The 26,881-nt window shown below is 37.7% G+C and overlaps 1 protein-coding gene across 1 annotated transcript in view; it reads right to left on the bottom strand.

Annotated features, from left to right (window-relative positions):
• Positions 1 to 25,825, bottom strand: part of LOC113230622 (putative transcription factor SOX-14) — a 66,810-nt gene extending 40,985 nt beyond the window's left edge. The window contains exon 1 of the mRNA XM_026464618.1: positions 25,279 to 25,825. Within this exon, the coding sequence (XP_026320403.1) occupies positions 25,279 to 25,410 (132 nt within the window). The 5' untranslated portion in view covers positions 25,411 to 25,825. The remainder of the gene's footprint in view (positions 1 to 25,278) is intronic.
• Positions 25,826 to 26,881: the final 1,056 nt, after the last annotated feature.

Raw genomic sequence — 26,881 nt, 5'->3', positions numbered from 1 at the left:
AATATATTAAAAGCACTTGGTTATTACATTTCTAATATTAAACTCAGCCGTTTCTGAACGTGGCTTTTTAATATGGTAGTGATAAGAAAATGTTAGATGTACATTATTTCACATTTAATTACGATTCAAAAAGAGATTACCGCGTGGCTCTGATTAGCGCTCGAATTAAAATCTAAGTGAAATGACAACTTAACAAGTCTGTTCAATGAGTGAGATATTGGGTACGAACTGAAAGAAGGAGGTTGCGTGAACAAGCCAAATAAACGGATGCGTTTAAGCATTTGCTAAGTTATGCGAGAACACGAACACTGAACCAGACGAGAAGAAATGAACGGGCAAAATAAAATGAGGACACCAGAAAATTTCCTTTGAAGAGGCTTATACAATAAATCTTTTAATCCTCTTATACAATTTTATCGAGATTGCCCGAACGGGAGCAGTGCTCGCTTTTATCATCGACGGCAAAGCGCACGGCTCCCTCGTTTCCTAAAGAACTGTGATTAAAGTTTTAGACCTGTTTTAGATTTAACGACCTGGCGTATGAGTTTAGCGTATTCGAGTTTAGAGTGCTTCGTTAAACTCTTTCATGCGTTCTCCGATTGTAATAATATGATTCTGAAACGTTTGATGATTTTTTGAATGAATTTCCATAGCCTGCCACCATTATGTCTGTAAAAAGTCAACGTTACACAGCCTTAGTTGTCAGGCTTTATTAAAAAGCATATCAAACAGGATAAAGAGAAATCCTCAGAGACAGTCTTGAGTATTTAAAAAGCATCCATCAAAACTGGCACAGATGTGAGACAATGTTAGAAAGAAAAAAAGAGACTCGACTGATAAAAAAAACGTAATTGATGAAGACAGGTAGTGGAGGAGCATTTCTATACATCAGATATGTACATGGCGGCTTTGATTTATTGTTCTATTAGATACATATCGTATATGTGCGCCTCGTATGTCACGGACTACGAGTCAGATAGTATTATGTCGTATATTAAGTAAGAAACAAACGTGCACTGCTTGGGTAAACTCGACTGTTTAGGAAACTAATACAATAGGTGTTGCCGATGTTAAATTCATAGACACCGTTAAGGTTGGAGTTAGGAATCTCCTAACTTGGAAGTTAGATTTCGATAAAAGACTTACATTTGTTGCTAATTTAAACAGACACAAGGAATTTGAACAAACCGCATTTATAAACCATTGAGCACTTCTCTGAAAGAAACTACCTTCTGAATAAATAGTAGAGTCAAATGTAAGGTTTCTAAGTGTACTTCATTTGCTAGCATATTAAATTAACAAGTTTCCAATTAAGCTGAATTTGGGTTCAGACGAGATTGGCTGTGAAACGGCAAGGACTCGCTAGTGATCGGTCGTGAGCATCCAGTGTCGTGTTTTTTCCCGCGTTGTGTCGATCGCGCCGCATTGTGCCCCCATGCTGCAGCACAATAAAACGTGTTCTTATCTCTTTCACTATGTTTTCGTTTAAAAACGTTTTTCGTGCTTTTGTGTTTTTGTTGTTTTGTACTCGCCGCTGCCAGTAGCCCTCATCGCCGGCATTATTCAGCCGCCGCTTGGCTGTTTAGAGCTTTATGTTTAAATAAAACACCTTCATATTGTGCTCGTAACGCATCATATTTCTCTATATTATTGCATTTTTAATCTACTTTATTGTTTTAATACGTTTTGAAATTTAAAGAGATCGTCTAGCTTACTGCAAGTGATCAAATGAAATACGGTAAAATCTAAATAGCAACTGCGTCTATTATATCTATCAGTCAGAAGACTTCACAAGCATGCCATTTTAACTACTACATAAAAACAGTTGAAATTGCGCTAAGATTATTCTTGGACAAAAGAATATCGAAAACCGCCATCATTATATATAAATATCAGCACGCCTGCCATAGGGTTAAGCAGAGACTATGAACTCTCGCCATACCAGTTTAGCTTCTACCAATCCCATCAATCTATTTGTGCACGCTCGTTAATCTTTGGTACAAATAACCTAGCCTTTTGGAAGGATATTCCGAAAGTAGTTGAGATATACTAGTAACAAAAATGGCATATTAATTAGTTTCTTTTATTTCTCACGATAAAACGACATAACCGTCAATATACCTGAACTAGTACAATATTGTGGAAGACTGTTCTGCATATGACCGGTATTTCAGGTTATCAGATCTGCTAACCTTCGGAATAACATTTCTATAGGTACGGAACATTAGTAAAGCATGGCATCTAACAAGGTAGAGGCGAATCTAAATAGATAAGGAAGTGAGATATCCCATTACTCAATGTCATTAAAGGTTGCGCTAGTGACATCCCTTTTTTAATAGCACCATAAAGTTTATCTGGATTATTCTAAAAGCGGTTTCTCGGTTTAGAACTTGTTTAATTTGATGTCGACATCAAGTGGGGGCTCACAAGAAAATATTGTTAGAGCAAATATTTATGCTGAGACTTAGAGCCTTGCGCGCTTTGCTTATCTACGAACAAATACTGCTTAGTAGTGTAAAACCTCGGTACAATTATATAAGAGCAGCGACTCAAATACTATAATATTCAATCTTTTAATAATAAACTTTCAATATTCAACAATAAACCAAAAACCTTACACTTCTGTAAACTTGAAACCAAAAAAGCGTTCACACCTTTGGATTCCCGTTGAGATTATCGATCGCGATTACATGATCCTGGCAAACCTTGCACTTCACTTCCGTTTATCTATTCTTATCGCTACGCACTTCAGCGAAGAATATTCATTTCAAGAATATTCTTCTTTCCTCTCCTCTTCGAACGTTGCCTTCCGTATTAGCTCTATATATCTCATTCGCCACTCTACTTATATTCATCCGCTCCATCCGAACTACCTCAGCACATCTTGGTCAATTTGGGTCACTACGTCTTCTTTTTAACTTTATCTTTCGTGGATCATAGTATTCTCTCTAAGATTCAAGCCTAAGTTATAAATATGTACTATACAAATTCAAACCCAAATATCACTAACTACTTACACATGTAATTAAAAGAACTGTTTACCCTTGGTGAGACCTGTAATAAAAACTTCTGCTTCTGCACCAGTTTCGCGAACACGAATATATTACGTTATGTACATATTACTTTCTTTCTTTTACAACCTGTTATGTTGTAGCGTAGATGTATATTATTACCTTATTTATGCACAAGTCGATGAACCGACATCCTTTTTTCATTATTTCTTCTTGGAGTTGTCATATATCATTAATTTGCTTTATGAATCCCAAGGTGCCGTATCTTGCTAGTATATATTCTGTAACAGCTATAATCTTAATGTATGGATAGAGAAGGGCATCAAGTCCTCTTATTAGTAGAGATTTCAAAAGAGTTTTGTTCATCAGTTCGTATTCGCATCAGATGAAAAAATAGCTTTGATTTACACAAAAAACATTACGATAAAACTAGCATATCGAAGGAGGTTTATAATCCTTGAAGAACATTAGAGAGATGACAATAATGTTACCAAAACGTGCTTTTTAAATTTTGATAGAATTGTTTAGGACATCGCTAAACGCTTATGAATGAAAACGGCAAATCGAGGTTAGTTAGTCGTCGATCGATATCAAGCTGCACTTGATTTAATCTGTGCAAATAAAGCTAACGATACGCTCAACAATTACTCAAGGATAACCCTATCTCCTACCTACATAACTATCCATCGTTGTTTCATATACGCTTCACCACAAATCTGGATTTATTGTGAAGTGAACCTAATTTTGTTGTGATGATGAATTTAAATTCAATATAGATTTTTAGTCTTGTGATTATTCATTAAACGATTATTATTAGTAGCTGGATTCTTACCACGTTGTGAAACTTGTAAGTACAGAGAAATAATCGAAAACAGCGGGACATGAATTAAAACTCATGCTGTGGAATACCACAGTAGAAGAAGGTTGGTGGAAGTGGTGAATATATCACTATTTTGTATTTTTGTATAATTGTAACTAGAGTTAATCGCTGAGTCTATTTTAATTGATGTTTTTGTTCGTGTTGCGTGTCGCGTTGTTTGTGTTTTCTCAAGAAGGATTTAGGCCATAGTCCGCCAGTCTAGAAGTTGTAAATAAGATAGCTACACATTAGAAATAAAACTATTTGCGGACCTAAATGGCATTTATTTATTTGCTATGACCAAAAGACCTGTAAAGAGCCCGAAACATAAGCTGTTTTTAAAAAGGTATATACGAAATATAGATCCGAAAATGTAAGTATATTTTCGGATCTTGGCCTTTGAAATTCAACTGAACAAAGTTTCCAGAATAAACAGGCATATGTAACATCTGATACGAGTAACGGAATTGAAAGAAGTGCTCCAGTATATCTTGGAGAGAATAGTATTCCTACCGCAACAGAAGACTGGAATGATTCTACGTATGTATATTTTTAATCGCGTGCCGACTTAGTGCTAAAGATCATAAAGGCGAACACAAAAACAATAATTACCAACTTTGTTTACATGAAAGAAGTAAAGTAACTGATGGAATTGATATTCGTTGCTAGCGTTCATAAGTTACAGTGAAAATAAGTCGCTGTACTGGAGAACAAATTACCCATAAAGTAGCTTTAACTGAGGCGACTGGAAGCTACCCAGTGAATGGCGAAGCTTACGTTTTTCAAAGTTATTAGCAAAGTTTTTTATTCAAGTGTGCGGTGAACACGCAAGGCAGCATTAAGCACACCATACCGCCCAGCGATGTAAAACAGACATTATGAGGTTATCCATTTATTTAAAAAAAAAAGAATTAAGTTTTTGCTCGAAATTAAGAAACTTGAGAAGTCCTACAAACTTCTTAATCTTTCCAAGTGGCTGGACAAGATTTTTTGCTCTCGACAGGATGTGAAACTCTCGTAAAGTGAAAAGTTGCAAACGTAAGAGATACGAGAATTTGTTTGGATCTACTTGCCATTTTTGTTAAATGTAAAATAGATGAATGCTTGACCACTATAAACCTAAGATGAAGCGTAGCGGGTGGGGATCCACAGTCTCTGCCTACTTCAATGAGTGACATGGGCGATGGTATTATAATCAAAAATCATAACGGTGAACACAAATTCAATAATTACTTACATAAAACTATGGAAGATTCTTTACAACAATTTTGGTAAACGAGGTTGTTAGTAACAATTCTGTAGCCATCATTACTTAACTCAAAGAAAGCATTAGACCAGTGCAACTTAATTATGGCTCTAAAACTTGCGGTACACCCAAACTTGACCTCGGTAATTATTGTAAGATTTTTTTCAGTTCTGTAAACAAACTGTTGAATAATACTACATGCGTGAGTCAAATGCAATTGTATTCCGCAGAATTGCACGTTACCCTTTCCAACGATAAAAATGCCGACACGTGTAGCGTAGTATATTGTGAATCAACAAAGTAATATCTGTTTTAGTTCTAGAGTTATCGCTGCACGTGGAGTCGAGGATATCTACCGCAAATAAACAAATCACACACGAGTTTGTCCAAGTCCAAAGTTTTACCTTGAATATTTTTACAATCAATAAGTGCCAAATAATCCCTGCTTACAAGACTGGACATCTACTAGTTCACAAGCAACCAATTTATGGCTGTAATAATAAACTGCAACGCAATTTTGTTGATGTTAAATCGCAGACGCATTTCGTTTTTCTATCGTATTAATTTGGACACACGTTTTGCTTTACAAGCCGGTATTGCGATATTAATATAATACTACACTTGCGTATCAATAGACCACTGTCTAACGTTACAGTACTCATGTGTTATTATCAAGCATATGCAGAGATATGACGAACTATTAGGTCATGTTCGACGAGATGCCTTAAGCGGGAGCGGACTAAGCAAGACCTTCCACGGACACTGTCAGATTTTTATCTGAAGTGCCACACGTCATACTTACTAAAGGAAACCGTATTGATTCTAATCCAAGAATAGTTTTAACGACGCACCTAATGAGGTGCGCCACAGTATAATAATTGCATTGATAATTATAAGTGAAATAATAAATACGTAGATAAATTTGATATACCGTTTACAATCTAATCCATCACGTCTAATGGTCTTTAAAAGTGGAAGTTATAGGACTAGAGTCTGTTTATTTCGTGTATTGTTAACCGTTGTTGTTGGTAACTGGTGCGCAGCTCACGTCCGCGGCTGCGCCCGCGCACGTATATCGCACACGTGGTTGTTTATTAATAAACGGCGCAGGAGTGCGGTGCGCGCGTGTAATGATGTAACTGCGTAGCGATACCATTACTGTGATGGATACTGCACTCTGTCGTATTTACAAGCAAGTTATTATTGAATCAAACACCGTAAATTAAGCATGCACGATTTTTCAATACATAATGCTATTGGTAACAAGAAAGCATGGGCAAAAAAGGACCGTGTTCACAAAATATCTACGACTGAAAACCATAGCAGAAAAGTACTTAGTAAGGTAAACAAGAACCCAATTTAAACGTACTGTCTCCGTTACCGAGTTTATGACACAGGTAAAGGGTTATCCTCGGGAATTTCATGGTTTAATTAACTTTAAAAACTAATTTAAAATTTAGATTTTATCTTTTACATTACGGTTTCCGAAGTTGGTGGTCATAAATTCCGTTTTTGGCACGGCTCTCACTCACGTCGTATCGACACATTAAACCGTGTTTCGCGCAGTGGCGTTTCTACCAATCTTTTACCGAGATAACAAGGAGACGGTTGGCGACAGAGCAAAACGTTAGTCTTAGCGGCTTTACATCCTGTCCTAGACGCCTATTACCGTTTCTAACTTTAACTCTCATACTCTTGCACTTGCCTACATATCCTACGCGGGTAGACAGTCGCTTCCAACGACGGAAACCACCTTGCTCACTCGCAGTAAAATGATCTTATTTATTAGCGCACGTCGTAATGCAAATTGCCTCCAGACGCGATAAGGCTGTTGTATCTTTGCATGCTTCCTAGTTATTTATCCGTAAAATAACATACGAAATGAAACATTTTCCCCAGTTCTGCAGAAGTAGAAAGCAAATGTGTGTGCAATCAGTTGGCGGTGTCTAATTCTAGTGATTCCGTCTATGCTTTCTGCGTAATAAGCGGTACCCTGCGACTTGTGTCAGGTTTAGCACGTGTTAGCTTTCCACGCCGCGAGATGTTCTATTTCCGTGGCAAACTCGCTCGCGTTGACATCACCTTTCATTGCACTTTCACCATCATCCTCTGCATATGGCAAGTCGAAATCGTTCAGATGCTTTGGCAAACCGAACACTGTATTGTGGCCTTCAGAGACACGATGACGTGGTACACGATTTCTGTTTCATAACATCAAAAACGGGCACGAATCTCGACTAAATGTAATAAATTCCGTAGTCAAACATGGCATGCAAAATGAAGAAAATTGCAAACGAGGTAATCGATTTGCCACGCACATAGTTTAGGCTCGCGATTTGTTATACGGCCTGTCAATGACATCACTGCTGATTAACTTGTAATTTTCGATAACAACTAGATAGAGGCTTGGGAATAAAAAAGCGCCGTAAACACAACAGTAATTTTCCATGTATCGTTCGGATAATTCCAGAGCGACGCACTATATTTGTGGTAACGGAGCTAAATACAGAGGCAGGCGATACGGGGGCCGGCAAGCGGTGCATCTCCCATGTGCATGGGAACCGACCGCCCGAGCCCGCGCCTCCGCTCCGCCCGCGCCCTCTTTATTGCCGCACGGCATGCTCTGCCTGCGGATAGCCGTTAAACACTCGTAAGTGATTTAATTACTAAGATAATGGCCCGACATAATATGGGATAGCGGAACGCTTCATTACGTCCCCGTCAGCTGTTCCATTGGCGATTGCGACGCGATCGCGTACACAATGTGGAACATCATTCGATTCGCGTTTGAGAGGTTCACGGTTAGGCGTACCATTATTGTAATCACGACAAATCGGTATACACGAAACTCTCAAATCCGAGACTTAGCTGAACTTGTTGTCACGACCGGCGAAACCTACATAGAAACGTAATTATAAATACATTACCGTAAGTGCTTTACTGTTCACTCCGAGAGAACTGGAACACAATTCTTTTTGAACTGACTTAATGCGGCTTATGTCGCCGCGTGCGTATTTAGAAAATTCCCTCGGAGTCCTCTTTAATCTTTAAACGAATTTCACGCGGAAATATAAGCGAAACGCCACGAATACCAATTTGTGGAAAAGACTACTCGAGTAAATCACTTTATACTTACGCAGGGGACAGTAAATACACACAAATCCCTGTGCGAAATAAAAAGGGAAACCTTATGTTTCAAAATTCAATATCTCCTTATCTCGCAAGATACAGAAGGCGTGCGAAATTTTCCTAGAGGGAACCGGCTGCCGGCGAACAAAAGGATAAAGGAGCCGTAATAAAGAAATCATAGACGTCTTGTAAGTAAATTGTTTGATATGCTGACTCGGCGGACGGCGCGGCGGCCAACAATGGAGAACGGGATCGATTCCACGCGAAGAAATCGTAGCCATCAGCACAGCGCCGGTCGAGTGCAAGGCAATTACATTAATGATAGTATCACGGGAAAGGGCCTAAGATAGCATTGCACTTGATGACTTACCCATTGTAATAACCAAGCGCGCCGGTAAAATCACTTAGTTACCTTACACACAGCACTAAATGCAAACGAAACTTGTTGTTGTTAAGCTAAATTTAATTTAGCTCAACATCAAAAAGGTAAGTGATGCAAACGTCGAAATTAACAAGAATGAGGTTTTCACAATCGAATTATTCCTCCTTACCGAGTTTCTCATTAAACTTTGAATTAGTTACTTTATTGTTAGGGGTCCCAAACAGATGGCCATGGCTGTCTTTGTATTCTAGTTAATTCGAACTTTTGGTTGTAAGATCAAAGGTATTAAGTTTAGCTCGCCCGTTCCGGGTAAAAGACCTCTTTCTTTCATTTCCTCAACGGAGAGGACGTCAGAACTTTTCTTATTCCCAAAGCTGGTGTGTTCGGGAAATGAGAGACATTACAAAGTCAATAGACTCCCGTATAAACTGAACGGAACAGTCTATAAGATCCCGCTTTTGAGCCGAGCTCGTTTAACCTAACTTCAGGCTTACGTTGTGCGAAGCATTGGAAACAAGCCTCCGCGCGTTGTATAAACTAATATTAAAGATGCGTCACTCGACACGATAAGTAATCATCAGTGTGGCTGCAAAATAGAATCGGTAGCTTATACTTGTAAATGTTTTATGTGTTCAACCATAAGTTGGCAAATCTACGATGAGATACACACCAAGTTGATATTCACAGCGAATCTGTCGAAAAGTTGGCGTCGTGTGCGGTGGAAAAGAGGCAACTTAGACAATTCTTTACGTCGCATCCAAAGTTGGTTGTTCAGTGCTCCCGTGGGGTAACGCTGTTCTTGTTCTTTGGAATTCCAGTGGAATATTTTGCTGCAAAGCATTGTATCTACCGGCTTATGATAGGAAACCAATGTCGCCAGATGCTCGCAATCAATAAGTTCGTCGTACGCAGATGTGAAACAACCAAACATAAACTCGCACTGATGCAACAAAATGTGTAGAGTTTATTATATTTCATTTAGATAATTTCACGTGCTTTTAATAAAAAGTATCCACGGTTCGTACTTTGATTGAATACTTTTTGAGATATTGAGCTACAGCTCGTGTCAAACTTGTTCTTTCAATGAGTTATATTCATTCATAAAAAGATACACCATTAGTGGAGAATATTCGCTTTTCAAACCTGATCACGATCACACGGCTTCCTCAGTGCATATATCTTTGGTTTTTAATTTCAACGGTGACATCTTATTAGAAGATCATATATTTAGTTGTTAAGAAAAAAACCAATTGGACTAGTTGTAATAAAAATAAAATAAGTTGTTATGAACGGGGTTGTACTCGTAACGCTGTCAGTCTTGAGTCCCGTGAGATTTCTACGTAGCGGAGGAGAATGCATCTAAAGACTACGGACGACAATGTTTGTGCAGCGAAACGTCCCGGCCAATCCCTGTGGAGTCGGCACTAGAGCAAATATTGGCAGTGTATTAGCGAGCACGGCAGTAACGAGTCACTTTTGAACTGGTAGTGAGCCTTTGCCTAGTTTACCTCCAATTTTTTGTGCCCCTTTGCTTACAACACTATCCCCGTGAGATCTCTTTAATTATTTTTTTACTGAATTGCTAGTTCAATGTCGTGCCCCGTTTACGTCAATAGAAAAATAACGATTTTATACATTGAAATTCTGTAATAAATTCTGCCGGTGCTCAATTTGCAAATTCATCTTTCATCTTAAGGGAGGCACTAAAAAGTTTCAATGAAAACGGTCGCGACGACGCCATATTTCGCTCAGCTTTCTTCATAAATCGTCAGCATTCCCTCGAATCATCTACATATCTCGGAGATCGTCGGTTTTCGAGTCTGAGTGGGCATCCAGCAGCTTCGTTAGCCTAATAGCTACCCATACTAGGTACGACCAGTTATTTATTATGTTATAGACGGACAAATTCTCCACCTACCAATGGCCTTATTAACCTTTTTAGTTTTACTGATCGAATCATGAGAGAAGCTACTGCATGTGCTCGAGATTTCTTTCAGCACCCTCTTTTGACTCCTTATCCATTCTTAAAGCTCATTGTTCAATGTCCTTTTTAGGCGTTTGTTAAGAAAGTACCTACTTCAAAACAGATTAAGTTATTTGAGCGTAGTAAATATTTATTTGTAGCACTCGTTACAGTGATCATAAAGCGTCTCAGGCGTCAATTAAAAGCAAAATTAGAATGTTCTCAGCTCGTGAATGTGTAATTAACGCGCGGAGCTTCATCCGAGATTATTGAAAATTGAGGTGGTTTCAAATCTTAAGCCTCGTTATTTCCTCTTTGAGTACTTATATTACATAGATGTAAAATTAATAATGAAACATGATATTTATATGTTATGCCTGTATTTCGACAGTTGAAAGCTGCTAAAAGTATCTTTTTTGAGGATGTGAAGCTTTTGTTGTATTTTTATCTTCGGGTATCGCAAAGCGCAAAGCATTGGCGGATCAAGAACGGCGCGGCGCGGACCAGTCTCCGAGGCGAACGACTCGTGCCGCTCTAAGTTCAAGGCCAAACAGTGTATTTATAAAATACACGTTTAACTTCAGTTTCCTTGTGCGGTTGTTTCATACGTCTGAACTTTCCATGACACAGCAATCCATAGCACGAACTTAAAGGAATAATTTCTATTTTCAAACGATTGCCTGAACAGAAACCAGAATACGCTGATGAAAAACCAATTTGAAAAACATCGCTTCCTAAATCGGCCTAAAGAGTTTTCGAATTTGGAACGTTCTTATGTAAATTTCCGAAAATTACAGATGTATATTGCGCGCGCGTCTAGTGATGTCTAGCCGAAGAATAACAATCCAAGTGTTAACCTAAACGGAGGGAGCGCAAAGTGCGTTCAATGATTTTAATGTAAGGCCAATCAGGTCGACGAATCGTGAAGCAGCCTTAATGATGATTTAATGCGTTTATTAGCCCACTCGTCCATTACTGACACATCACTAGCCGCGACAACATATCGACGTTTGCAAAAAACTTTACGCTTCGTCGAGTTAATTCCACAATCATAGGCAATTTTCTAAAGATATTACGAATCGTTACAAAAAATACATGCCAAATAAATGACTGGTCTCAAACTGGATATCTTTGCTATGACTACCAGATTTCGAAGGCACTTGCTTGTAACCCCAGATCAGAAACAGTTTACAAAAGGGTATTTTCTGTTGGTTCAAGCTAGAAACGAAACCAAAAGCGGTTAATCGCTGAAGTACTAATATATTCACCAATATACATTTGAAAAAATAAGTCAATAGATCTCTCTCAGGTTCTCCAACTTAAACACTCGAACATTTCACAAGAGGAAACAATTTAAAAGTCCACGATAAAGCAGAAGCAAAAAAAAGTTCCGGCACCATCACCAATAATTGTCAATGACTTAGAAAACTACCAAAATTTCTATGACTTTTTATCTGATAGCACAGAAAAAGACTCATTTATAATGAAAATGCTAAGTGTTAAGGCAGTTAAAATTAATGCAGCTAAAGATGATGCTTATAGATCCATTACCAAGCTGCTCACGGAAAAGAACTGCCACTGGCATTGCTATGAAAATAAGAAAGATAGACCAATTAGAGTAATGGCAAAGAAATTACAAGTCACGTCTAAACCAGAAAGAATTATTGAAGACCTACAAACAAAGGGCTTCAATATCAAAGGTGCAGCAAACAAACCACGGTGAAAGAACAAAGAACCACTTAACATGTTTGTGCTGCCATTCCATCACGAAGAGGACATAAAAAAAATACTTGACCTGAAATCCATTTTAGGATGCAAAGTGGAGATACAAGCACTGAGAAGTTCCAAACTTGTACCTCAATGCAAATGGTGTCAAGCATATGGGCACACTCAAAAGTATTGTAGCAAAGAACCTAGATGTGTTAAATGCAAAGGAAAACATCTTACCAGAGATTGTCCAAAACCACCGGAAGTGAAGCCTAAGTGTATACACTGTGGTGAACAGCACCCAGCAAACTACGGTGTATTGTGGCTAAAGCAATACAAAAACTCAGGTCAAAACCATCAAAAGCACCAGTGCAAAATCAACCAGGATTTACGAAAGTTGAACAACGTGCAAACATCACTACCAGTGCTAGTAGTAAAAATACCATGTCTTATGCACATGTAACAGGCAAAAACAAGTCATAAGATGTGATAAGTATAACGCAACCGAATTCCGAATTGGATGTGAAATTAAATAATATCTTGAATTATTTAGACTGTTGGAAAGTAGTATCATACCAGTTACACATAAAACTAAAAAATGATGCGTTTAAAAATTATGACGTGAAACTCCAATGAACTTACGAATCACCAACATGAACTTCAGTTAGTCCTAGAAACAGAAACAATAGATGTGTGTCTGATTTCTGCGACGCATTTCACTAAACAGTCACATATCACATTCAAAGGATATAAAGTGTACCACTCACTACACCCTGACAATCTGGCGAAAAATGGCAGTGCTGTGATAATAAGGGAAACCTTAATGTACCACAAATTACACAAAATAGAAGATAAACGTGTTCAAGCTGTAGCAATTCAAGTTATTACTAAGACATCTCTTCTTAGTATAACAGCTATGTATTATCCACTTTTTGACAACCTAGGGGAGAGAGTAATCATTGGAGGCGACTTCAATGCTAAACACGTCAGCTGGGGATCAAGAATAATAAGAACTGAGGGCAGAGAGCTCTGGGAAGCAATACAAGAAAAGAGATGTGGGACCACTGGAAAGCCTACTTATTGGCCCAGTGATCCTAATAAAATCCCCGTCTTACTAGATTTTTTATTTTTAAAAATATATTGCCAAATTACATGACTATCAATGACAGCTATAATATGAGTTCCGATCATTTTCCCATAACTTTAGAGCTCAGTGAAAATGTTGTTTATGGAGAAAAAAACCCTCTTTAGTTAACAAGAAAACTGATTGGGCAAGCTTCCTTTTCATTGAAGACACCGGAACAGCTAGATATGGAGAGATATGAAACACTCCCAACATTCGTAGGCGGACTAAAGGCCCCACGTATCCTAAGGAAATAACAAATCTATTAAAACTAAAACGAAAGCAAAGGAAACGATGGCATCAAAGCAGGTCACCAGATGATAAGAGATTGTTGAACACTCTTACAAAAAGATTGAGGAGAAAAATAAAGAGCCTTAATGGTGAGTCCATAGACTTATCTACAACATCTAACGAATGATCGATCTACAGATTACGCCCTCTGGAAGGTAACAAAAAACTTAAAAAGACCGATAACTCAAGTCTCTCCTATCAGATGGTCAAACGATACGTGAGCCATAAGCAATGAACAAAAGGCCAAAAGATTTGCTGAACATTTGGAAAAAATATTTCAACCGCATCAATCAGAATGTACTGATTCGGTTCTAGGAGAAATAAACTCGTCACAACAACTCGCTGGAGAAATGGAACTTGTTACCCCCAGGGAAGTACAAAGAGCAATAAAAATGAAAATTAGTAACAACAAATCTCCTGGATACGACCTTATTTCTGGTAAAATTCGACATAATCTGAAAAGCAGTAGTAAAACTGACTACACTAATAAATGCCGCCTTTAGATTAGAATACGTTCCTCAATTGTGGAAAGTTGCAGAAGCAATAATGATCCCGAAACCAGGTAGACCGCCTCATGACGTCACGTCTCACAGGCCTATCTCATTATTACCCATGATATCAAAATTATTTGAAAAGCTTCTACTCAAGAGACTGAAAACAATTCTATATGAAAATAAACTTATACCAGATCACCAATTCGGTTTTAGAGAAAGTCACCCCACTATTGATCAAGTACATAGAATAACTAATACCATAGAACAGGCAATGGAGAAAAAGAAAGTTTGCTCCGCAATTTTTTTACATATTGCACAAGCTTTTGATAAAGTTTGACACGAAGGTCCAATTCACAAGTTAAGAAATATACTTCCATACCATTATGCAAATCTTCTGGAATCCTATTTAACCAGTAGGTTTTTCAGAATTAGACAAGACGACGCATATTCAGAGCTAAAAGAAATAAAAGCTGGAGTGCCACAAGGAAGTGTTTTGGGCCTAATTCTTTATCTTTTATATACAAACGATATACCCGAACCAATTGACAATACCATTGCTACTTTTGCGGATGACACAGCAATTATGGCTGTAGGAAACAACCACAAGGAAGCGGTCAGTAAAATTCAAAAAGCCATTAACCAATTCCATGAGTGGACCAAGAAGTGGCGAATAAAACTAAATGAAACTAAATCGGTGCACATTGACTTCAGTTACAAAAAAAATTATTACTGTCCATTGTACATTGGAAACAAACATGTACCCTGCGCAAATGCCACCAAATGTCTCGGTATGACCCTCGACGTTAAGCTACGTTGGTAAGCTCACATCAAGAAGAAAAAAGAAGAAATAGACATACGTTTAATTTAAAGAAAATGTGTTGGCTATTTGGCAAATGCTCTTCACTATCTGTATCCGCTCACGCGATACATGCAGCCGTAGACGCATACCACACCTAGAGGTGCCGGTGATGATTTTATACCGATTTATCGGATATCGAAGTTATAACAGGCAAAAAAACTAATATTAATTGCTATTTCGGTAACTACTCTAGCAAATCATAAAGTTTTTAATGCCTGGATCTGTCATTTAAAAAAAATAAACAACTTCAAAAATACGTCATGACAATCGTGTGTTTTATTATTTGGGCTGGTGATTTCGGTGTTTATTTATTGAAAACATACCGTAAGTAGCGTTTTTTAAGTTTACCCTGAATATAAATGTTTATAAACTATACTTTAAGGAGTAATTTCATGGTAAACGTTAGAACCACTCAAACGGAATATTATCATATTTATCCAAGTACACCAAAAATTTCATTATTGCTTTTTAAGAGCAGGATTTGCGGTGTATTACTGCATTATATTTGAGATGTTTTTGTTGGTAGTACGGAGGGTACTTATTTAGCAATGCAGAATATTAATTTTTATTTATAGAAACTTGTATTTAAACTGAATGCTTTTCTAATTTGCGAAACCAAATAGCCGCCATTTTGCGGTAGGAGGAGCGCATCGGGTGAGCGGATATGCAATAAAATATTATTGTATAAACGGGTCCTTATGCCAGTGTGGACCTATGGTATCCAGCTCTGGGGCTGTGCCGCTAAATGCAACATACAGACAATACAACACTTTCAAAATAAAATACTGAGAACAATTGTAGGTGCTCCTTGGTATATACGAAATGAGGATCTGCATCGGGATTTGGATATAGAGCCTGTAAATAAAGTGATAATAAAGTACGCCGAAGCTCACGGACGTAGACTTCATTATCGCGTGAAAATAGAGGCTATACAGCTACTAGACAATACAAATATAGTGCGTAGACTACAAAGAACTAAACCTTTTGAGTTAGTGTAGTTAATTATAGAGAATAAAATAAATATTAGTGCCAGTGCTAACTAGACTATGAACACACAAACAAAGTATCTTCCCCTTAACTAATATTAAAAGATGTTTTGTCGATGGACAATTTCTTTATGTAAGTTACTTTTACTTTAGGAAATTGTGTTAAATTAAAATTGCTTATTAGTCTTGTAAAATGGCTAGATTGTAAATAGTTATAAGGTTTTGTTTTGCTTTATAACAAATAAAAAAACAACTTAAACACGATGTTTTTCTTCATCGTTAGCAACAGGCTGCTACTAAACGTTCATAAATATACGTAACTTAGATATTACAGTCACTAGTACATACCGTCACAGATCTCGGTGACCGTCGACGTCTCGTTTGAGAAGCAATCGTTTTTCCACTGTTCTAGAAGATTTGCAGTTAATACTGCAAGGAAATGCATCGTTCAATACCTCCTACCAAGTTGAAGAATAAATTACCCAGACAAGCCGATGAAAATCGTGTTATTTGAACTTTTCACCACAAACGTTCAGTATCGTGCATTAAGATTTCGCTGCCGTGCGTACAGAATCAGAAATCGAATACATCAATTCCAAATATCCTAATTTCAAATACAAATATCGTTAAAACTAAATTTATCATAATAACCGTAATATCCATTAAATTACTTGCCCTAATTGTATTATTATACGTACCTTAGATAACAAAGCTATTAGTCTAATGAGCTGGAAGTCTACAACAGGATAAAGGCTCATCACGTGTGAAGACAGATTTTGTCTTGAAAACTGATTAGCTGGGGATCAAGAAGTTACAGTCTTACGCAACGCTGTTTGGAAACCTGTCTCGTTTGTTGCAGACAGCCCTAATTCCCTGCGTGAGTTGTTGGTTTATTTAGCTTCACCTAAACTTGCTGAAGACGTGAACAAAATGTCTCCTCAAAGTCGTAAACTCATTTATGGGGTAATGTATATGGTTCTATAATACACGAGAGACCAGTTGACATCCATAATTTTCCATTTTTTTTACAATATCAAGCAAAGGGTCGAACAATTCCTCCGCCTGATGGTACACGACACGCCTATACATAACAGTGTCAGTCAGAACTTTAAACGCAAAGATCTGAGAGGCATTGCCACTGCTCCCGTCACCCTGGATGAACCCTTCCGCAATCAGCTAATAAACCATCTCTGAAGTTTAAAATTTTAGTGTGCCTAAAATTCTATGGGATGACAAAAATCTACTGGAGTATTTTCTTTAGCTTCTTTCAAGTTGTACCCATCAACAAAATAGGTTTTCTATTATTTATGGTAAATGATCTACGTTTCTAACTTCCTCTCATCAGGGAAATTTGCGTTAAGAAAGAGTGTTTACAATTTGACGATTTTCAAATGTAATTTGCTTACCTATGAATAAGGTTGATTTGAATTTAAAATTATATTTAAATTTAAATACGTGGGTACACGATTAATTTAAACGCTATATAATTGACGTAAGGCGCAATTTTCAACTAAGAACTATAACGGATTATGTATAATAATAAAAGTATGTCAAACTACCCCTTTACTTCATAGTAAGTACTTACCAGAACACCGGAGGTCTAGGGAGATAGAGACTTCTGGCCCACCAAGATTATAGTCGATATATTTAAATATGGATCGCCATATATACGACTAGAAAAAATAATTTAAATCTTGAATAGTATTAAATAAATTTCAAGTCAAATTGAGTATAGAATAATCAAAACTCCCGTATTCACACTTTTATTACTTGTAACATAGAGCATTCGCCTTAGCGATACCCAAAACCAACAATTAATGTTATTATTTCTCTTGGCCTAAATCGCGTGAAGGCAAACTGTTAAAAAAAACAGAAGTGTTTTCCCAATTCAAAATTTCGTAATCACGCGCCATGTTTATTTCTGTAAGTAGGTAATCCCTTATTTATTTTGTTAAGGGTTCTGATCAATTAGGGATAAGATTGTACGTGTTACTTTTAACTGTTTACATTTGGGTTACGTTCTCATATCGTAGTTCAATTTCCAATACAATTTATTTAAATTAGTCATGCAGTGCCCGACCTAATGAATGGACACTTTTGTGATTTGGTTTCGTTATTGAATTAAAATTAGATCGATTTATAACTATAGCCAGCAAAACCATCCCATCTGAGAGTATGATAGAGGTGACAGGCAAGTCCAGTTTATTTAGAACTTACGCCAGGCACTGTTATGTGGTGGTGTTACTTTGATTCTCGGAGAGATCATTTTGGAAATTAACTTTTCTAAATTGGTTTTGGATGTTCTGGGAAGTGCACTAGATGGAATTCCGTTGCTCTAGCACTCACAACACAAGTAATTCTCTAGTTTGAGACCGGGTAATTAGTGTGATTCTCTGGCAAGTTTAAGTTAAATTAATTTACCTACTATGGCCTTATTATAATTATTTGGATGTAACCTAACTTCTTCGGCATTTTGAGAGTTCTTATCCGTGGTGGGAGACCTGATTTTATAATTGTCTTATAATAAAAGCTATTGCTTAATAAACTGTTAAATATTTTGTTATATAATTTGGTTCACGTATAATCGTCGTGTTAAAATTAAAAATTTGATTTTTGCAAAAACTCACGTTATTCAATGTATAAATGCTATTTTATACATCATCATCTAGGTTGATGATATCATTTGGGTACGAGTCTCCTTTAAGAGAGAGTTTAGGTTATAGTCCATCACACTGGTCTAATGCGAATTGGAGATTTTACACGTTTTCCAAAGATTGAACCTTATTTTCATCGCAATGTGTCGGCTCACTGTTAGCTAGAGTAATATTTATCTGTAAGCGCCACAGGGATTAGAACGGAATGACGTCTTTGAATTGAAAGAACTTTACCTACATGTACTTTATATTTACTACTGTATTGTGTTGCCATATTGAAAAACCTAAATTCGATTGGGCCAATATCACACTGAAAGTCCAAGCGAGAATTTGGATAATACTTCGCGCCGAGGGGAAATTCGAGCCGGGTGATTAATTTCACTGGCATTTAAAGGATTTACTGTTCGTTCCCGAGTCACGCTACTCGCCGACGTAAATCATTTGAATGCCTTCGTACTCGTTGTCGATGCTATTTTTTCGTTTTCGCCGTAGTTGCCATGTAAATTTTCAAGCTGCCGGCAATGCAAGCCTCGGCAATCTAAAAGCGCGCTATGAATTTTGCAGGATTATCACCTGACAACAGAAATTTCCAGAGAAATATAGTGAACACTTGCAAACACGCGTCATGTACAAAACAATACTCCATGGGACTCCTAAATAAATTTATCGTCAAATTAAGGCGTAATGGCTCATACATACATTTCTCAAATTACTCCCTGAACACAATGGTACAAAGTAAAGAAGTCGTTCAATCATGAGGTTGAAATCAGCAGGACAAGTCATGCGCCTGGTAGTAAGCGACATGCCAGGGCTGTAAATCGCAAAAAGTTATTAGACTGAGACATAAGTTGCTAAGTCTCATCTGCCTGTAATTTCACCGGCATCCTTACCCTTCAAAACCGAAGCGCTGTAATGCTCACATTATTATTTGACGGCCGAAACACTTCTCTGGTCGAATTCTATCGCAAGGAGCTCTACTGCATTAAATTTATTATTATTATGCATATTTTAGTAGTGAACAGAGACAGGAATTTCTTCAAACATCCACCCTTCGTCAGTTGTACCAAAACAAGCATAGAGTGCGATCACTGGATGTTCCCCCTATTGATCCGTCTTGCCATTCTGACGCGGAACCCTAAAGGCGATAAACTTTACGACTGCCTTTCAAAAAGGATGACACTCGATCCTCGACACTTTCGAAAAATTTCTCTTTTTTATCAAACGTATTTATTTAAGCTCTGTACAATTTGATGGCTACATTTTTAATGGTAAATTAAAATAATCGCCACGAGATAACCGCAGTTATCTTAATTTTAAGTCTGTATGAGGTCAGTGTAATGTTCACGAGAAACTCCATCGATAGTTATCATTATTTCGTCTGCGGTGATTCGGGCTGAATTGAAGCCGATGGAGCCGATCAGTGGCGTACACTACCGGCAATGACCTTTAAGACTTACTTTTATTTCGTTCAATTAGAACCGGTTCCAATGACGGAACGAGCGCTGTCGAGTGCGCTCGCGTTGGTTCATCACTACTACAAAATCATAATAATAGCTTTGCTCTCGTGTTATACTGACGCCTCTCTATTTTAAATGGAAATATTCACTCTCTGTTTATCCTACTGGATGACAGGGTAACATGTCATTCAACCCCATGACCACATCACCCAAAATAATAAACTTAAAAAGTCTTTATTTACTTCTACTAATGCTAAAAGTCGCAGTAGGGTCGTAAGTGCTAAAGGCGAGCAGAGTTCTAACTTTTCTTGCTCACGGAAGTTCCTCCCTCGATATTCACTTGCGACTCCGGTAATCGTGTTACTCGATTAACTTGTGGACAGGTTCTTTTATACAATTAACCACTTATTGACTTGGAAAAAATCCTTTCTTTTTCCCTCCAATGCGTTTAATCCACTTTCTTTCGTTAAAAATTTAAAAGAAACTCTTGTTCAACACGAGTATTACTCGAATAGCTCCAGTTAATCTTACTGTGAACACAGGCTACACTCCTGAGGTATACCTCTATTTATATTAGGTAGATGTTGGTGCGCAACGGAATATCAAAGAGATAAGGCGCAAAGTTGCCACGGATGGGGCGCTATTGGCTCGCAAACAAACTTGCAATATAAATCATGTAGCCAATAAAATCAATTATGAGATAGCGACGAGAAAGTTATTTATAACGCAAACTGATAATCCGAAAAACATCCCCCCGATTTAACCAACAACAGTATTGTTAACAAGAGAGTTAAAGAAAATAGTGATAATGTGAGTTTTATGCCCTCACGACCTTACATTACTTTCCAATCAAACTTGTACAATAAAGTTGCTACGACTAAAACACCTAATCAAGCTAGCGTGAGCCTTAAGAGACGGGGCGGAACTTTTGGGGAACTTTTCGGGGATCCAATCAGCATACATAAATCGCTAAATGGAGTAACCGTCGATGGAGTCGACAAGAATGAAGTTACTTGGTATACATGAGTAAACATGTACAATTGAACGCGGGTGGCGCGATCACTTCCCGTTTATAACTTTTGCCCCTTCGGCTTAGATTTTAAGCCATTTCAAGCAAGTCGTGAAACTAAACCAGATATTGGGTTAGAACATTAGCAGGGAATGAAACTTAAGTTGCAAAACATAGTGCAAAACTAAAACCTTATGCGAAAAATTCCAGTGAAAGATATATGGTTTGTTTTTGTCGTTCCATTATGGAAGTTTGCCGTAGCGATTTTCAGTTCGCGTCAACGTGGCCGGGCCAAATATATTGCTGTTTGCAGTGCAGACTTTCTGTTTTCACATGTCACGGTTTGAGTTCGCAACTTGTACTCTGAACGAGACCAACCAACGCCGTACCGCTCCTTGGCCCGACCACGAGTCCTTGATAAGCTTTCTTCGTGTTTTTAAACTTTAAATCCCAAAGTTCTGCCACAAATTATTCGGCTCCCACAAAACTTTGGACTTGTTGATTTACTTTATAACCACGAATATACTAATTTATGTTGTAAATACACACGAAGGCAATGTTTGTCTACCTATATACAGCGGTAATTTTCTTGAGCAACATTCGCCGTTCTCTGGTATAATGGTGCCATTAAAACGCCACCCACAAGTGTAGAGCAAATTGCATTTGCCGACATGGGTTCGTATTTTACAATCAAATGTTGATTTGCACCGAGCTGCCAACACTGCATTAGGGTACATAAATTTGCTTACTTAAACGATAAACTAATGCGAGGAAAGGTTTAACACGAAATTGTTTTGAAAGGTAACCAGCAGTCTTCAATGGTAATTTATTGTCTCGCTACCGTAGTATAATAATTCAATTTCAGACTCAGAGGCTTAAAAGTTATATTGGTATCAATTTGAAGTTATATCCTAGCGAGACTGAATGGTAACTCAAAGTGGGAATGTTCTGTGAATTCTCTACATTCCAAAACAAAGCGTTTCGTGAGTAACAGTTGTAAAAAAAACAGCGTTATTGTAGACAAACACGAAGGAAAAGTTAGCGCCAAACTTGTGCAAGGCGCCTTTTCTTTGTAGGAAGTGCTTGAAGTAAATTAAAATGAAGTGAAGCTGGTTTTTCAGTACCAATGGTATAATCTAACAATCGGTTTGGAGAATGGACAATCACAAGGCAGCAATAAAGGCACACGGAGGCGTGAGGCAACCTTGGCCGAAGAGAACTGTTGCCTTACCTTGCCCGGCAACGAATGACTTTGTTACATGTTCCACATTACAAAAAATCAAATAAAAACTAACTCAAGTCCGCAGTTTGCTTGCCGCACAAACTATAATGACCCAAAACTCCGCCCTTAGTTAATTATGTTTTTTTTTATAAAGCAACAGGAACATTTTTCGTTATTTCATTCTATCTTTTGTTGTAAACCTTTTTTACGTGTTTTTAGCTACGTTACATGGTCAATAATGGTAATTTTGTTTCAAAATGAGACTGATTTCTCAATACTACAATCGATTGAATGGTAGGTACATAATAAATCGTTGCAATTAAGTTTTTCATCCAATATCATCTCGTAATGACTAATTTGTACTAATTAATGCAATTGTAATACAATTGTAGTGTACTTATTGTATTGGTAATCGTTTCCTTGTTTTACAAAACATTTTTGTGTACAACAGACGGTCGCAAAAGTCATACCAAGGGAAATTTGCAACAGACAGTGGTGGTACCTAACGATGATGAATAAGCGTTTCCCTGAAACGAAACGCGGTAGATACATGAAAATCGCCGGCGCAAATGACCTAAGATTACAATAATTTCCTAGTAACGAACGAGTGTGACACAGGCTGACTCTGTGCGCGTGACACGGATGAGTCTGTGCGAGCGATACAGCAGCAATATGGTAACACCTCGCACGCAGAGGGCACTACACGCTGGAAAGGCCACGCACACACGCGCGTAGGATGACTAAAAATATTACAAGTTGACATTGAAATGTTAATGCACTCTCGGGGTTCGATGTCGTATTTTACGGGCATTTTGCTTTTGAATCCGCTATAAAATCACAAGTATTATTTTATTTTTATCGATTGTTTTGACCGTACGGCTTCATCGACACGCGGTATCGCTTGATGCAATAATGCGAAAAATTGATATTGGTGTCAATGCTCTCGGCGATACTTGCATTACACGTAATCTGCGTCCGCGAGCTGTGAACTAACTAGAACTTTGTACTAACTACTAACTAACTAATATCATTTTATTTTACAACCATGACACTTGTGTTATCTTTTTCCTCCGCTATAAAATTATAAATGTCACAGAAGTCGTTATTGTAAATTTATTCATATATAACATCTTCGAGCATGAATATACGCGTGTTTAATTATGCTTTGCAGTGTAACTTGACTGTAGGTAATACATACGTGACTAGGAGCATTCGCAAAGCGTTTATCACTCAATAATTTGCTATCATTTCGTTTATTTCTTGTTATTATTGTTAAAATAACAATATTATTGCTACCAATTGCATTTAAATCATTATTTTCTCGTGCTCCGTCGTTTTGCTTTCTTATTACGTTTGTTATTTTGTTGTTATTAAAGTTTAGAGGTACTTAAATAGCTCCTAAATAACGCGAAGTTCCGTAAACAAAATGATGTGTTTGGCTCACTGAATAACTAAATAAACTTGCTGTAAATATGATGGTAGTATCTAGAACTACACATATAACTATGTCCCGGGTGTCTGTTTAGCTGTTGTTATATCGAGTTCAATCATATCAGTGTTTAAAGAGAGTAACGTTTTTGCGATTATCTTTGCAATATTTAGGCCAAGCCTTATTCGCGTTCTGGAATTCTTCAGTTAATAACATTAAATTATCGAGATACAAATTTAAGATTTTTCCGCATTGGATTAAATGTTTATCGTCGTGTTTACCAGCGCGTGGCATTTATTATCGTATTGCGTTCTATTGTTTATCTTGTCTCTTTTTTTAATCGAGTTTAAACAGCAACTCGCTTAAATTGCGATTTACCTATTTTCAGCTAACGCTTTAGTTTTGTTTTAACTTTAGAATACTTAACTGTTTCGAGACTATTAAACCCTAAATAACAATTTTTAATTTTTGTTACTTCCAGTTAAATATAATTCTAAAATTCAGCTCGTGTAATTACTCGTACATTTTACGATACAAGGAAAACCAAAGCACGTGTCTTTATACAGATAAATTGAATCACTCTGCCTGTGGTTATGTTTACATCGGTTTTCGGATTACGTTTGAAATGTCTGAAAGGGATCGATAAAAACATGTTTACAAAATAAAAACCTGTACCCTATATTGTTGTGTCGGGTTTTCAAGTGATAAAATTATATTGCGCGTCACTTTTGTTTTTAACATATTCAGTACACGTGTGACTGCGTTTTTACTATTTTTGTTTCAGGGTTCTTTAACTTCGCAATGCCAATGGCAAGGCAAATATTCCGTCCATTTTTCAGCGAAAGGGAAAATTCTGACCTATTATTACACTTACACAGCCGCGACCGTCTTTTTTAAAACCTTTTTTAGTTAAAACCGTGAAGTTTAAAAAACAGACAGTATTTATAGAAATTCTCTATTTTTTGCTTTTAATTGGATAGGTCTTTGATACTTCGCTTCATTTTTCATTTTATTTTAGAATTTTGTTTAAAAGCACATTTTCGTCATAAAGCGTTTTTTTTTTAAATTCCATTTCAGATTTTTTGTAAAGTAACGGATTTATGAGTTATTTTCTTAAATATCAAAGTAAACAAACATAAGTAAATAAATATACGAGCACAGCTGATATTGCGCATTTTACACTTAAACTTTTACACCAAAAATGTGACGCATTTAATTTTTTCTTAATCTTTCAAATTATTTAGATCGATTTTTTTTATTAGAAGAAACAATTGTGTAATTTTTTGGTTTTGCGAAGCGAAAATTATATTCTATTTTAAGTTTCTAAATTTTAAAATTGTCACAAGTTTCGGGTTTTTTTTAATTTTGTGTGTATTTTGAAAAGTTTTTCGACTTTTTTTCTTAGGTTTTATTTTTACGTTTTTGTCGATATGTGGGCTTTGTAATTTTTCACTGACCTGTGTGGCATCCGTGTACGGCGTAGATGAGTTCTTGTCGACAAGCTGAGAGCCGAACACCGGCAAGCCGTTCGAGGAGCCGGTTGGCGACAGCGAGCGCACATCCGAAATTTGTTGGGGTACCATTTTCATGTATCCAGAGACCCCGCAAGTTAACACAACACAGTTCACCTTATTGCACTTAATTTACACTAACGACTAATTTGTTCAAGTTCAAAAAAGTTTATAATATTTTATAGCAGTCCAAAAGGTGCTACGAGGAGCCTCTGCTTGTTTCCGTGCCGAAGCCTCTCGGCAGCCGATGCTCCGGAGACTTCCCAATACCTGGAGACTATCCTCAGGGCTTTCTCCTCTTGAACGAGATATCTACTGCTTTCTTCTTCCTCGGCGATTAATCCAAAAGTCATAATTTTAGCGGGTCCCGACCGCAGCTCAGTTAGCACTGCGGGGCGATCGTGGCATAATCAATTGAAGTCGTCGTAAGATCACAGCTAACTAGTGGATGCGGCTACGTTCGCACTCCGCGGTGACAGCGAACCTACTGACTGGTCGACAACGTGCGGAGTGCTGTCAATATACCCGCGCGCTCAGCTGTTCGCCCCTGCCCCGCGCCGCGCAAGCGCCCGCGCTCCCCCGCCGCGCACTCGCGCTCTGACGCCCGGTGCGAGATCACGTCGTCCGGCGCTGGGGCCGCGCTGGCCATATCTCACTCGGCTCCCCGAGGACCGGTCCGACCGGTCGCCGTCTAATGACCGCCGCTCCGCTCTATCCGCAACACCCGAACTCGAGCCGTGGCCGCTTAACCGTAACCCACAGCATGGCTCACGGTGGCCGTTTAAAATGCTAATTTCACAAACACAACACTTTGTTCCCTCATTTGAAAACATTTTTCTACTGCATCTAGCAGCTATCGGTGGCGGTTTACTGATGCCATTCGATTTATTGTCGGCTATAATTTATTGAAAAACACGAGGTTTATTTTTTATGTTCATTGCATATCTTTTATAGACACAAACATTATATGTTTCTTTACTTTTCGGATCTAACATTATACAGCAATATGTACATGATTTGGTGCAGAGGCGATACGCCCTAAGTGTCCTTTATGCAGACAAAACTTGGTACAATGCATGACCGATATAGGTTGCCCCATTTGTATGGATACCTATAATCTGATGATATTTATAATCGAATCAATCCAAGGGCTCTATTAAGTCGTACATAAGGAGCTTAGATTACTGCAGAGGTAGTTTCTGCTAAGTTATTACCGCTTTGGCACACTTGCGTTTCCACAGTGCTAATGGCGTTTTGAGTTTCGTTTAGTTGCAACGTTTATACGAGAACACAAGCACCTCCGTTGATTTATTCATATCATAAACGAGAAAGTTTTGATCTATTTCGATAATTAATGTAATTGCAGAGCGGGGTGTGGCGTTGTGTACGTTTGACTCTACATCAAAATGTTACATTTTTAGAGCTTAATCCGTTCAAGCATTGCGTAACTAAAACATAATTCTGTTTCGGTTTTAGACTCATTCTGAGACAGGCAACACAGTTTGATTTATTTGTAGTACTACCTCGAGAACACCTGACGGAATTCGTT

The sequence above is a fragment of the Hyposmocoma kahamanoa genome, unplaced genomic scaffold (genome assembly GCF_003589595.1).
Source record: "Hyposmocoma kahamanoa isolate Upper Pololo Valley unplaced genomic scaffold, ASM358959v1 64, whole genome shotgun sequence".
In the NCBI taxonomy this organism is placed as follows: domain Eukaryota; kingdom Metazoa; phylum Arthropoda; class Insecta; order Lepidoptera; family Cosmopterigidae; genus Hyposmocoma; species Hyposmocoma kahamanoa.
This window is presented reverse-complemented; position numbering and strand designations above follow the sequence as displayed.